The sequence below is a fragment of the Equus quagga genome, chromosome 11 (genome assembly GCF_021613505.1).
Source record: "Equus quagga isolate Etosha38 chromosome 11, UCLA_HA_Equagga_1.0, whole genome shotgun sequence".
Classification (NCBI taxonomy): domain Eukaryota; kingdom Metazoa; phylum Chordata; class Mammalia; order Perissodactyla; family Equidae; genus Equus; species Equus quagga.
The window spans coordinates 62,866,976-62,881,626 of record NC_060277.1 but is presented as its reverse complement, the minus strand read 5'-3'; the positions used below and the strand labels follow the sequence as shown (position 1 = coordinate 62,881,626).

Sequence of the window (14,651 nt, the reverse complement as noted above, 5' to 3'; positions counted from 1 at the left end):
TAGCTCAGGGAATCTTCCTCAGCCAAAAAGAAAAAAAAAAAGACTGACTTTTATATAACAAAAACCTGAGTTGCTGCCAAGTAGTTGACATAGTGGTGTATTTTTAGATATTTAATTAGACATTTATTAATTTGGATTTTGTAATTTTTATATTTCAAGGTCAATAATTATTTTTCAAGTTGACTAAAAGTTAGGCCATTTCCCACTCTGGGAATTTAGAACAAGAGAAGCCAAACTCTTGTCTATTTGTGTGTGAGTGTGTGTGTGTACACATGTGTGCTCATGTTCATGCACAAGCCTTTGAGACAAGCTTTGAAGACTCTGTGTTAAGTCTGTCCAGAGACAATTCCCCCACAATCTCTGAACCCTATGGTTATCAAGGAAAAAAAAATAGTTGTCATGTGTGGTGCCTGCTCTGGGTGTTATTTCATTTAATTCTCACAACACTCCTAAGACAGCTGACAATCCTGGAGATCAGGGAGCTAAGGTTCCCCGATGCTCCCTTGGCATCACAGCTAGCTAGTAACAAGGCACTTACTTCAAAGTCTTACTTGGATTTTATTCATCACAGCCTTGTAATGCTGGCTTTACGTGGCCCTGTTCTCATGAATCTGTGCGATGTCGACACATAGTTTTATGAACAAGCAGACATCGTAAGGGGTGATTTTTATAATTTTGCAACTTTATTTTGTTTCCCACTGCTCCTTCAAGACCATTTTATGTGGCTGTTCTCCTCCTGGCCCTGGATGAAATCTAGATCAACGTCCATGAATTTTCTCATCATTCTTCAGTAATGAAAAGCCATTGGATCAATTCTGGTCACACAATCACACATACAAACACACGAAAATTTTTAAAAACACACAGTGAAAATTTTAATAAGCAAACTCCATTTAAAATGAAAGCTGCTCCCCCTGCCCGCACAGCTCAGGTCTGCTTCCAGCTCTCCGCCTGCACTGGGAAAGGCGAGTGTCCTTGACTTCTCTTCTCACTCTACCAGTCGCCCCCGCACCAGCTGTAGCTTCTGACCCATCATGGTTGAAGGGGGACAGAGAGAAGAGCGTAAGAGGCAGGAACAGTCTTAACGACTGCAGTGAGCATGGCCTTAGTGACCCTCTAACTGTGGCAGGTTTGAAATCGGATTCTTTCTCTTTGGAAGTTTTTGGGAGTTCCTTGGACCTCTCACCATCACTGGAGATCTCCTATATGCCTTTCCTTGAATCAAGTAAATGCCTCTCCCTCAGCCAATCATGGACAACTCCTCATGCAAACCCCTCTGGGTGGCTCCCTTAGCCAGCTTTTAAAACAAGCCCACATGCTCATAGCCCACAATGGACCCCAGAAAACACTCACCCCTCCTTTGCTTTGACAAACTGAAGCACAGGCTGCCCCAGCAAGCCACCTCTCTAAACTCCCCTGTGAGGTTAGCAAGTCTCTGCAGGGTTTTCTAGCCGTGGGTCCTTTGCCAGCTCAGAGAAGTCCTATTGAAGCCCATTTCTCTGTCTTTCTAGTTGAGGCAAGCACTTGCCTTCCCTACGGGAGAGGGGGTACTCATTGAACACTAAGAGCTCTCCCCAAAATTCTGTATGCTAATTTCTAGCCCTTTCAGATCTCCTACTTTGATCCTCTATACCCTTGAGAGGACCAGAGGCCAGGGTTGCAAAACCCTTTGCAAGTCTCCCCTAGGCTGTCTGGAATCTCAGTTTGGAATTGTCAGAGTAGTCGGCCCCTGCGGTCTTGGTGCCTCATCCAGAACTGAGCCTGAGATGGTTCCATTTTACATTCTGTTACAAAGATGTGTCAGAGAAGTGAAGGAAAGCCCTTCAAGCACTCGGTTTTCTCATTACTCGTAGAAGTAATGCCTAAACTACTAGACCACTTGTGAGGATTGCAACTGGTTTATAAACAGGGGCAAACACAAAACACTAAAGAGAATAGGTTGCTGTGACACTCTGAGGCCCTGTGCTGGTAAATGACTTTTAAGGTGTCACTTGACGGTGTTGCTCATCTTATAACAACAGACTGCCTCTCCGCAGCCTGTGAGCTCATCTTCCCATGGGAGATGGCAACGTGGGCAGGTGTACAGGAGGGGTTAGTGTGTGGGTACGTGGTGTACTCTGTGTCCAGTTGGTGCAATGAGAGCGCCCATGTGTGTGCATGTGTGTGTGTGCACGCACCACATGTTCTTGCTCCCTTGGGTGTAGATTCATCCTTATGCCTCTCTTGATATCTGCCTTGCAGTCAAGACCTCCAAAGCCAAGATTAAAGATAGAAAAGCCAGGCCGGGACAAAGTCACAGAGGTATTTTTTCAGAAGAGGAACTCCATCAAGTGAATCATGATTGTATAAAATAACCATCTGTCCTGGCCCACTCTGCCCCCTAGAGAAGACTCTGGCCCCAGAGAAAATGTTTTCGATATATTTTAATTGAGGGAGCTCCTCCGAGCTGGAGGAGTAGAAGGACCAACTTCAGAATTGCAGCCACCTTGACTCTTGTAGGTGCTTTTTGACAACTGAGGAAACTGTGAAAGGAGTGAAATTGAGATATTTACTCTTTTAGTTGCAGCTGCCTACATTCCCCAAGGACTGAGAGAGGACCATCAATGTTCAGAGAAGGGAAGAGGAGAGGGGAAGGGCATCAGAGGAAAGGAAGATGAGAAAAGGAACCTTCTTAGGTGTGCTCCAGGCCCTTACTTCTTTGCAAAGGGAGCTGACCCAAAAATAACTGATGAGAACACGGTAGCAACATGGTCCTCTGTAATCCCAAAGTTTTTGCTGCTGCAAAACAGCATGACAAATGATGAGTCCACAGAAACCAACTAGGTTCCATGGCTGTCCAGCAACACCTCTGGGATGGAAAATCCAGTGTTTTAGAGCACACCTGGGTCTCTCTTTGCAGATTTAAGAAGATAATTCCAATCCCAGAGCAGAGCATGGTTCAGACGCTGTGCTACCTTCTTGAGTGTCTGCTGACTAAGGAGGACATCCCTGCAGACTGCCCCAAGGAAACCTATGAGCTTTATTTTGTGTTTGCTGCCATCTGGGCTTTTGGTGGAGCAATGGTCCAAGATCAGGTAAGAGGACGCGCTGAGGTTAACACCCATGTACAAGTCCACAGCAGCAAAAACTGACCTACCAGCAAAGATTTGGAAGACAGGATGGCTAAATGTCAGAATCAATATGAAAGCGTCGAACTATTTGTTTTACCCACTGCTCTGCTAAAGACATCAGTCCCCACAGAGGGCCTCATGGGGTCAGACAGATGAGATTGGGCTGTATTTTGAGCTGTTGCTTTTTGAGTTAGTGAATGTATCCCTGATTTCCTGGAGAATTGCAGTGTTTGAGTTTGAACAACTGGAGCTATAAGTATACCACATTGCAAGGTGATATGCTTCTTATATGTGGAATGATGCTGTGCTGTTGAAGCTTGAGTGAAAGGAACCCCTTTAGCCTTCTAAAAATCTTCCAGAACAAGCAGGTACCACTCCGTACCAGACCAGAGTTAACCGTCACATCTCCATACTCCTGAAATGCAGAGCTATCCATAGAAGTTTGGGCTGAAAGTTAATTGACATCTGGAGGTGGGAAACCAAAGTAGTATTTATCTCGTAGTGTTGGCTGCTGTAGCCCCCTGCTGTTTGGGGTAGGGATGTTGGCTTGGAGTATCTTGGCATCCTATTCCCTAACCCTTCCTATATTCCCAGCCTTTTTCTTTACTTAGTGGCCTCCAGATAAAAGGTATTTTTTCTAGAAACAACATATTCAAGCTTACGCAGACCAGTTGTTAACAACTTTATCTATCAGGCAATGTCATATAGAAGTTAAGAATATGGACTCGGCATTTGAATTGTAACTCTGCCGCTTATTATCTAGAGGACCCTGAACGAGTAACTTAACCTCTCTCTACCTTACTTTCCCTGTGTGTACAAAGGAGATGAGAGTGATGAGTGTGGTAACTAGTTCCTAGGATGTTTGTAAGGATTAAACGAAGGGATACTGTTCTAATTGCCCAGCATGAATATGTGCAAGGCACTTAGAATAGTGCTGGCACACGTGTGCTTATTATTAATATTCTCCCACCATAAATGTTCAGTTTCATAGCAAATACCTGCCTCTCTCCAACAGGAGATCAAACCCAGCTGTAATTGTTGGAGACTTATGATTTTCTCTTTCTGGTCTGGGTTGATTATGGGCCCTTTCAAGGAAAGAGATAAAAAATTTCAGCCTCCCAGAGCAAACCATGTTCTAAGAATCCAAAATGGAGGTGAGCTGGGAGAATTAACAATTAATTTAGAATTAACAATTAATTTCTTTTCCATTTTCCCAGGCTCTGGATGTATCCATCCTACCTCCCATCACTCCCTAACATGTTCTTTGGTGCTCAAAATTCAGAAAGCAGCTCTCGCAAGTCCTTGGGATGTGTGCTTCCTCCATCTCCCTCTCTAGAGCTAGAGGCTGGTGAGGACGGGGACTCTCCAAGGGCAGCAGGATGCCTGGATGGATGGGAGCTTGACATCTGAGAATATCATGCTGTCTCTTCTGCAGGCCTTGGAGCTCCTCCGTGGACTGTTCTTTGACAGCTTTACATTTCCCCTTTAAGGCAAGGAGGCAATGAGTCCAGCAGGATGGATGAGACCTGGCTGAAATGCACAGACGTCCAGAATGCATAGCTTATTGCTTTCCATCAAATGCAGTCTCTGACCTTTCGGCTTCTGAAATGTCAGAAAGCAACCACTACCGAGCTTCTCTCTTATGCTGGTGCCCAGCAGGCAGTGGGGTAGGAGGATGAAGATACTTGGTCAATTTTTCTATCTCTGTATAGAAAAAATTAAATCCACTCAACTCTTTTTAAAAGCCCAGCGGAAAGCATCCCTCCAGGCATCCTGGGCTCTGGAGCACTTGGAGCTGCAGGCAGCCAGGCTGGTACATGGGGAGAGGACAAGAGAGAGAGCTTTTAGCAGCAGGGAATGTCCAAGACCCCACACAGTCCGCATTCAAGCCAAACACCAAAATAATGCTGTAAATTGAAAAGTAGAGAGTTGGCCAAAGTATTCACATCAGGAACACCAATGGTGTTTACGTTTAAAAAGCTGTCAGTAAAGCAAAGCAAAAGTGCAAAGTACAGCCTCTGCTTGAGTAGAAGGCCCGGTAATAAAAGGGGGGAAGGGGCCTGGCTAAATAGTTTGCAGCAATCGATCACAGGAAATGATCTCTGAGGGAGCACCGGATTGGGAGACTAAAACCCTGAGTGCAACTGCCAGGTCTACCTTCTCCTTCTAGAAGTGGAAACTTTTAAGCTATTGTCTTTTCATATATAAAATAGAAATAATTTTCAGTAGCCAGGATAACTTAGAGCAATGTGAGGATCAGATGAGGTGATCTTGCCTTCCACACTCAGCTGCTGTATACCGGTAGAGCCTTAGTGTTGCCAAGTTCAAAGGGCAGGAAGGGGACCAGAGATTTGTCGGAAGCCAAAAGAGACGAGGATTTCAGAAGCGGCCTCTTCATTAAGGCCATTACTGAAGAGACACCCAAAGAGTTGAACTGAGAAAGGGCCACCGGATGAATCAGCAGAGGTGACCTTGTCTTTACAGTGTTCAGTGGCAGTGGAAGGCGAGGTCAAGGGCCAGCCTACAGGAGGGCGAGACAGTGATGGCACAGCCCAGCTAACGGCTTGGCTAGGAAGCTGACCGGGTGGCTCAAGGTGGAACTGGGAGTGAGGAAAGAAGATCCACCCGACCTCCTTCTTTCTAAAGCTGGCCCTTGTCTCGGATTTTCCATGGAAACCTAAAATCTGGTTTACATAGGAAGTTAAAGGCCGTCAAGAATTTATTCATCAGTTAAAAATGGAAACTTTTTCTAAGGCTTCTGATTGCACAGAACAGTATTGAGAAGACACAGTGTCCTCCCCTTAATCTGAATTCAGATCAGAAGAAGAACAGCAAACAAATTGGTCCTTACCTTAGGGCCTGTTTCCGTTCTCACTTTAAGGCAAAAGAATTCAATCTCACTTACCTAGTAGACAGCCAAACGAGGAGTGCCATTTCCTCCAGGGCCAGGTCCATTGCCGTGTGCCCACTCCCCGGTCTGTCCTGCCTTTGGACTCCATCTTTGTCCTACCCTCCAGGAACGTTTCCTGAAATGCCCAGTGTGGGCCTCTTTGTGGGATCTTTCCTGGGTCTGTGTGTTCGAAGAGCAGGTTTGCTCCCCCAGAGGGTTGCCAGCGGCAGCAGGTATGTCGAGGGGGAGGCGTACACGCACTGGCGCGTTCAGCTTGGACACAGGAAGGCAGTTTGAGTACACTGGGCACACAGCCCTGTCCTCCAGAGCTCGGATCTAATATGGATGCATGTAAATTATGTCTCTACCTACTTCTGTCAGAAAGAGCACTGTAGCTTTTTCTCGGCTGCTCCTAGATTTTAGAATTTTAGTTCTTAAAGGAAACTTAGAAATCCTCTTTTCTAGAATCTTCATTTTACAGATGAGGAAACTAAACCACAGAAAGAAATGATTTGCCAGTGTTGTGTGCCTGCCTCCCCTTCTGAGGCTCTTCTCACTCAACCGCCCTGTGCCCCCAGGTGTCAACAGTCACCATTTCATTCATTCCGTCCCTGACTGCCGTCCTGGACATTGCTCAGAGTCTCGGCAGTCTACCAGGATAGGGTCCGATCTGTCTTTCCAGGAGTTTTGGCCACGCTCGCCCATCTTGTGGTTGCAGGCTCCCTCTGTCCTCCGTGTTCTTACGCCTCCCTCCCACCCCCTCCCCCCGCCATGGCTCTGACATGTGCCAGTGCCACAGAGGCTCAGTGAGGGTCAAGCAGGGACACTCATACATGTTCAAGGGAGGCCCTTGGGTGGCTGGGCCTGGTTGGGGTTGATCCTCGGGAGACCAGCGTCCTTCCTGGAGGAGCTGGTCCGTTAGGCCAGCCTGCACGGGCAGGAGCACTTCGTGTTCCGCCTCCTGCCCTTCTGCCTGATGCAAGGGCAGCGTGTCCAGGCTTCTCAAGCTCTGGAGAGCCTTGCCCCTGACCTGCTTTGTTTTGGCAGCTTGTGGACTACCAGGCAGAGTTCAGCAAATGGTGGCTGACCGAGTTCAAGACAGTCAAGTTTCCTTCCCAGGGAACCGTCTTTGACTATTACATAGACCCGGAGACCAAGAAGTTCGAGCCGTGGTCCACACTCATCCCGCAGTTTGAATTTGACCCTGAGTTGCCTTTGCAGGTGAGTGTGGCTGAGTGACCGACAACATGCAGTCACCCCAAGGATATGCAGCAGCTCTAGCTGAAGCCTCTTGTTGGTCTTCAAGTATTTTGACCTTGCCAGGAACTAGTCATCTCCTTTTCCTTTTCAGAGGAAATCATAGTCCAGTGAAGTCACGACATCCCCTAAAGGCTAGATAACTTAATTACCATGCCCCACTGGCATCCTGGGGAAAGAGGGGGGAAGATGGCAGGGGCAGAAGGTTCTAAAGTGCGTCAGCGAGACCATAGGGATGCAGGCAGAGCTGGTCGAGGAGGGAGGGGCTGCTCTCTACCCAGAGAATGTGTGTATAGGATGGTCTTACTGTGGATACTGAGGCGGGCACTCCTGCCCAAGGCGGTGAGCTGGCTCCACCGTGACAGCAGAACTCCCTCTTCTGAAATGCTCCAGAACATTTTGCAATGCATCTGTTTCTCCCACAAGCCCCTGGCACGCTCATCGTGTTCCCATTCCAGGCCTGTTTGGTGCACACGAGCGAGACGATCCGAGTGTGCTACTTCTTGGAGCGGCTGATGGAGTGGCAGCGGCCGGTCATGCTGGTGGGGACCGCCGGCACTGGCAAGTCCGTGCTGGTGGGAGCTAAGCTGGCCAGCCTCAGTGCCGAAGAATACCTGGTGAAAAACGTGCCCTTCAACTACTACACCACATCGGCGATGCTGCAGGGTAAGGGGCCCAGAGGACATGGAGGAGAGGGTGGGGTGTCTGAGTGTCTGGGTCACCTGACATGGAGCTGGAGCAGAGGTGAGGCACCTACTTGGTTTGATGTCCCCCGTGCCCAGCACTGTGCATCTCCTCTCACATTCTCCTTCTCTCTCCTACTTTCTCGCCTACAGCACCTCTGTCCCACTTCTCCAGCACCCTTAGCACTGCCCCCTTTCCCCATCCTCTCTCCCTACTTTCCTCCCTGGACTGCAGGTTCCTCCAGGGCTGGGAGTTCAACACAGAGCAGGTCAGCACCTTGAGGACGGAGAAAGCTGAGAACCCACTGAGAGATTCGCGTGGACTTGTAGACTTTTGACAGCAGATGTGTCTCTCGAGATCATTTCATTCTTACAGACATCTTAGAGATGGGGAAACTGAGGCTCAGGTGAAAGTACATGATTGCCCAAGGTCACCACTGAGCGGCAAGGCTGCCGTGGCACATCCAGCTTTCTGACCACGTGGGGCGTGCTTTTCACTGGGAGTTTATGCGCCCGGGTCCCGAGTGGACAGGAGCCCTCTAGGGTGTGGCTTCAGGTCAGAGGCTCACTACAGAAGGTGTTTTCCCCTCTTCCTTGACCCTTACCTACAGTAGAGTCCCCTTTTTAATAGAAACACTCAACACATTAACCCTAGAAACAGCTTCATTTAGAGGAAGCGGCCAAGCCACCCTCCCAACAGGAGGAGGAGAGTGGCAGAGCTGGGGAGACTGCCTGCTCTTGCGTCTCATGCTGTCACAGCCCTGCTCCACTCTCTCAGACTTGGCCCAGGCTTTCCCAGGTGAGACCACTGCATCCTCCCCTCCAGTAGGCACGCTCTACCATAGTGAGGATTCCCTATGAGTGCTTGCCGATTGGTAAGTTACAAGCCACAGCTTCTAACATGAGAAGGGAGTCTGGTCCTTTTCCTCTCCACCTACCTCATCCAGGCCTCAGGCTGGCAGGCTTGCAAAACAGACTTCCTTTGATCACCTCTTGCAGTCTGAACCATTTTACCTTCTCTGGTCCTTCTGTGGCCCCTGCCCACTGTGAACCCCAGGGTCAACAAGCGTGGTGTTACCAGCGCTCTACTTTCTCCAATTCCCATGTGAGAGAACAGCTCACTTCCCACCTTCTTTCGGCACCATTTTGCCAGCTTTTTCAGTGTGAGAGGCAAATGAGGAGCGGCACTGTCTCTGATCTCTACCTCACGTAGCAGTTAAGCACCTGATACTTGTTGACGGAAGTCTGCACTGTGCCCTGTCTCCCACTCAGTGACAGAGAGACTTTTCCACCTTGGTCAAATTAGCATCTGGGCTTCATCCCCTGCTGGGCTGGTAAATGGTTCACACCTCAGTCCCAATCCAGCAATTGACAGTAGTTCCCACCGGAATCTTAACAGGTAAAACCAAGTGAAATGATGAAGACTTGTGTCAGAACTCCACTGGTTTGTCAGTGATGGGAACATCTTCTATTTGAATACTGAAAGAAGACATCAATTTTTTTGTGCTCTGTGCAATGTTGACAGCTACAGGCATGATACCCTTTTAAGTTGAGTCTGTATTATTAAATTTTTCTCAGCATTTTCTTACGTCTACACAATCAACAAAACAAACAAGCCCTGGTCCATATGTTTGCCAGTTTCTGCAGTGTAAGTACTCCCACCATGACCAATTTCGAGGACCGCTGCAATGTCGGTGAACATGGAGTCAGGAAGAGCTGCCCAGCAGCCCATCACTAATGGTACTTCCACTTTCCAGAGGCAACAGATGACAACCTCATGAGCAAAGATAATGTAAAATGTGGTAGAATAATTTGGATATGATGAGTTTTGAATATTTATCACCTTTGCTTTTAAGATAATTTTCTTAACTGTAGGTTTATCTAATTTATTTTTTAAATAATGGCTGTGTTAGCAACCAGCTTTCAAAACTTTGTCAGTTTTAGCAGTCAGCTCTGAAGAGGCAGCTCCAGTAAACCGCTGGCTGCATCTTTACTCTGAGACCTCAACTACCATCGTGCCATGCAATGTCGTAACCTTCCATCATGGCCTGGCACCATCGCATTAGTGCCCAGCAGTGGCTGTAAACAGACTTCACATGCCTGGCTGGTTCACATCTTAACACTGGTTAACTGCCTGACATAGCTTCTCTTTCTTGTTCGTGGAAAGATATCCCTCCACACTGATTTACAAGCCTTGAGTCCAATGACTGATCTGATTACCAACTCTGTGCCCATTTACTCCAATTCTTAATACTGCTACAACTGCAATAATAATATTAATAATAATAATAACTGACATTTATCAAGCATTCACTAAGTACGTATCAGGCACTCACCTCAAATTGGACTTTTACACATTTTTTAATCCTTTAATCTTGTACAGCCCTGGGAAGTGAGTAGTCGTATCATCCCCGTGTTATAGATGAGAACACCAGGGCACAGAGGAGTTAAATAAGCTCCCCTCAGCCACACAGTACGTGGTGGAGCCAGGGTTTGAACCCAGACAGTCTGACTTCAGAGCCTGTGCTCTTAACCACTAGACTACCCTTCTCTCTCGTAAGAAAATACTTCTGAAACGGCAGTAAATATTTGATATTATTACTATTATCGCTAGTATTCTAGATACTGAGTATTCTAGAGAAATTCTTCTCTAAAATCCTATTGTAATGTAAAATATACTTTCAGTAGAGAGTAAAACCTCATAGCCGAAGAGAAGGAGGTGAGCTTCCTACACTGCCCGGACCTCCGGCTCTGACTCAAGGCCCCTCACCTGGAGGACTTTCTCCATCCTTCCTGTAGGAACACAGAGAATTATTCAAAAAAGTCACAGAATGCTGCCAAACAGAGCCAGGATGAACGCTGGCTCCTCACTGCAGCTGGACATATACCAAAACACAGCAGTTTCTGCCTCTTGTTAACTCCCTAGTGGCCTCTGGGTCCCGTCCCTCCTCCAACACCAGGTGATGGATGAAGCAGCTGTCCTATATAGTCGCCCGTCCAGAATCGACTAGGAACTGGGGAGTAACCCAAAGCCCCAGAGTCGCCGGCCAGTATGTAGCAACATCGACGCAGCAAAGCTCATACCCTTGACTCTGAAAACTGCTGAGTCCTCTTACTTTAGTCACAGTCCAAACAACTTTGATTATTTGGCTCCTTGGCCTAAAACATTTTAGAAGCAGCAAAAGATGGCAGGAGAAAGATCACTACCAAAAATTAGAAAGTGGGAGCCGGAAACCCAATATCCAAGAAATAGAAAACCTAAAAAAGGAATACAGGAGCTCAAAGGGTAGCTACTCCGATATCACTGTCCCATCCAACTCACGAGCCCATTGCTCTTTCTGCAGCCCAGCATTTTCATTGCTCTTTGTGCTTAAGACCCCACGTAATTAAGAAAGATTGAATGCGTTGTGGTGTAGTCTGCTTTAAATGGCAGGTAGTACACCCAGACAGATGTGCAAAATGTGTGCTTATAATGTGTCTGTACTGGCAAAAGATGGGAAATAGCCTAATTATCCATATGACGGAATGCTGAGCATTACAAAGAATGAGGAAATTCTGTATGAATTGAGTTGGAACTATTTCCAAAGCTTTGTTGAGTGAGAAAAGCAAGATACATAAACATGTATATAGTGTGTTCTAAATTGTGTCTTTTTAAAAAAGACATATATAAAAATTTACATATATATACACTCACACATCTGTGCTTTTATATATTTAGAAAATCTCCAGAAGGACACACAAGAAACTGATAACAGCAGTTGCCCCTGGCAAGGGGAACTGGATGCTAAGAGTGGAATGGAGAATTACTTAAACTTTTTTTTTTAATTATGAAATATTTCAAGCGTGCAGAAAAGTACAGAAAATAACATAACAGATGCCCTTGTACCCACCACCCAGATTTCACAGATGTTAACATTTTGTCATTTTGCTATGGATCTTAGCATTATAAGTACAGCCAACACACCACCCCCATCCCTTCCTCCTTCTTGCCCCTCACTAACCTGACTACTAAAGTTAGTTTGTATCTTTCCAAGTTTACACTTTTGATGCATGTGTGTACTCATAAGAATGCACAATGTTATTGTGTGTATTTAAATTTTAAATATACATCACACTGTAACTTCCTTTGGTAACTTACTTTTTTAATCATTGGCTGTTTCAATACATGCAGATCTGTTTCATTGGTTTTCACTACTGCGTAGAATTCCATTGTGTGAGTAAATCACAGCTCGTTTATCCCTTTTCCTCTAAGAGGCAGCATAATGTTTTAATATTTTCCCTTTAAAAACATTTTTGAGTTATAATTGACATACAATACACAATACATGTTAAAGTATATAATTTGATAAGTTTTGAAATGTTTACCCATCCATGAAACCATCACTATAATTGAAATAATGAACACATCCTTCACCTCCGAAAGCTCCTCGCATCCCTCGGGAATCCCCTCTCCGTGCCGTCCCTCCCCACCGTGCCCTGTGCCTAGGCGACAGCTGATCTCTTTCTCTCCCAACAGGCTAGTTGGCATTTCCTAGAATTTTATATAGTAGTATCATACAGTATGCACTCTTCTTTGTCTGGCTTCTTTCACTCAGCATAATTTTGAGATTTATCTATGGTGTTGAGTGTATCAATAGGCCATTCTTTTCATTCCTGAATAGCAAAATAAAATAGGTAAAACACTCGAATGATTCCCAGCACACAGTAAGTGCTTAGTAAATGGAAGCTGTTCTTATAACCATATTAAAATCCTTCTCAAATTTAAGAATCTATAAACATTATACAATAATTTCTAAGCCCCAACTGCCAAAACAAAAGGAACAGAAGCAAACCTCTTTTGCTTGAAAAGGGAATTTAACATAAACTATGCTAAACAACAAAAATAATATTTTTGGAAGAAATGTTCCGACTTTCAAATGGGCAATAACTCCACCCAGCAGGTCAATTCATCGAGGTCTCCAGGGGGCTATCTTGCAGCTCACTCATCCTGCTAGTCCACCAAATGCCATGTTTCTCAACATCAGATGTTGTTTTACAGAGGAGGCAGCTGCTTGATGGCCCCTGCATCTCTCCTCTCTCCCATTACATCCAGCTCTGGGGTCTCCATTGCGTACTTTCCTAACACAGATTCAGAAATCCTTTCAATACAAATGGGGTTGTGTTTTAAGGCGTTCATGTTGCTCACTAGTATAAATAACACATTCCCTTTACTTAGTGCTTATAATGTGCCGAACTTTGTGCTATAGTTCATTTAGTCCTCCCCACCCAACGAGACATGTGTCAGTAATGCTTTTGACTGCAATGAGAAGAAAGTCTGATGACAACAACATAAACAGAGATTTTTTTTTTCGTGCAACAAGAATTCATGAGGTAGGCAGTTGTTAGATCTATGGCTCAATGATATCAATGCTATAATCTTTGTTCTTTTAACTGCTCCCTCAGGGTGGCAGAAGGGCTGCTGCTCCAGCCATCACATCTGCATTCCAAATGGAAAAAAAAGATGAAGGGGAGAGTTAGTGCCCATGTCAGGAAATGATAGCTCTCCAGGAGCTCCATGGACTTATGTCTGTGTCCTGCTGTTCAGAACTGTGTCACATGACCACCCCAGCTGGAAAGTGACTAAAGAGAAGGAGGTTGGAAATGGTGTCCATCACAGATCTAATGATAGTCTTTCCTTTTACAAGATGAGAAAATGAGGCTTAGGGGTGTTAAGCGACTTTCCTCAAACTCACACAATGAGTTAATGGCCAGGCTGTCCTATTTCATCAAGCTATAGTGGCCTTCCACTTTGATAAGACTGTAAGTCATGCATCTTAATTTCCATCAAAGAATGCCAACATTGCTTCTGTTCCTCTGATATTTAGGGTCTATGGATATCTTTCCCTTTGATAGTAAATAAAATAGGCACTTCGGTTGGTCATTGAAACACTCAGCGTTCAATTGACTACTCTCCAGCAGCCGCACAAAGCACAGATTAATAACACCAGCATCTCAAGTTGAGGCAGGCAGAGATCTGTGCTCATTCTCTGTTCCTCCAGCTTCTCTAAACTCCACAAACCCAGCTGCATTGCTTTCGTTCTCTTCACTGAGTTACAATTTAATGACCCATCCTTGGATATTGTTGAGGATTAGGGTGACAAAAGATAATTTTAAGTTCTTTTTGTATCTTCTGCAAAATCCCAGCTAAAAACCATGCCCATTTTGCAGCCTGATATACCTTTTATAAGTATCCATGATATATGCCTTTTAGAATTTAGTGGCTGGGAAACTTTTTCCATACATAAATAGAAATGGATTTGTACCAGTAATTCAGGGTGAAATGGCTACGATAATTACACACAGATTTAGTTCTGAGCTTTCAATGGGCAGTTCATAGAGGACAATGGGAGATAGATTTTTATTTGGTTACAGTAACTGTGTTGTCCCAGCTCACTGGTGCAAATAAGTTTCTTCTCCTATATTGTTTTGGAACCCCTTTTTAGTCCTTATTTTAGTTGGTCTGTTTTATGTCTATTCAAATACCTTAAGCGTCTTCTCATTCTTTTGAAAATATAAGTAACTTTTTAAAATAAGAGAATTTGCAATGACGCATAGTCAGAATAGTTTAGAAAGAGAAAAGGAGAAGCCAAGAACTTGGTCAAGGGATCGATGGGCTTACATTTGCAGTGTAAAGAGAGTGTGCCCAACATGATGCTCTTCACAATTCTGAAT

At 45.3% G+C, this 14,651-nt stretch overlaps 1 protein-coding gene across 11 annotated transcripts in view; it reads left to right on the top strand.

Annotated features, from left to right (window-relative positions):
- Positions 1–14,651, top strand: part of DNAH9 (dynein axonemal heavy chain 9) — a 324,423-nt gene that overhangs the window by 144,501 nt on the left and 165,271 nt on the right. For all 11 annotated transcript variants that reach the window (XR_006890674.1, XM_046676357.1, XM_046676358.1 and 8 more), the window contains 3 exons: positions 2,900–3,074; positions 7,048–7,221; positions 7,716–7,923. Coding sequence is in view for 10 of the 11 variants with exons in the window: in XM_046676357.1 (XP_046532313.1) it covers positions 2,900–3,074; positions 7,048–7,221; positions 7,716–7,923 (557 nt within the window). In the remaining variant the exon portion in view is untranslated. The remainder of the gene's footprint in view (positions 1–2,899; positions 3,075–7,047; positions 7,222–7,715; positions 7,924–14,651) is intronic.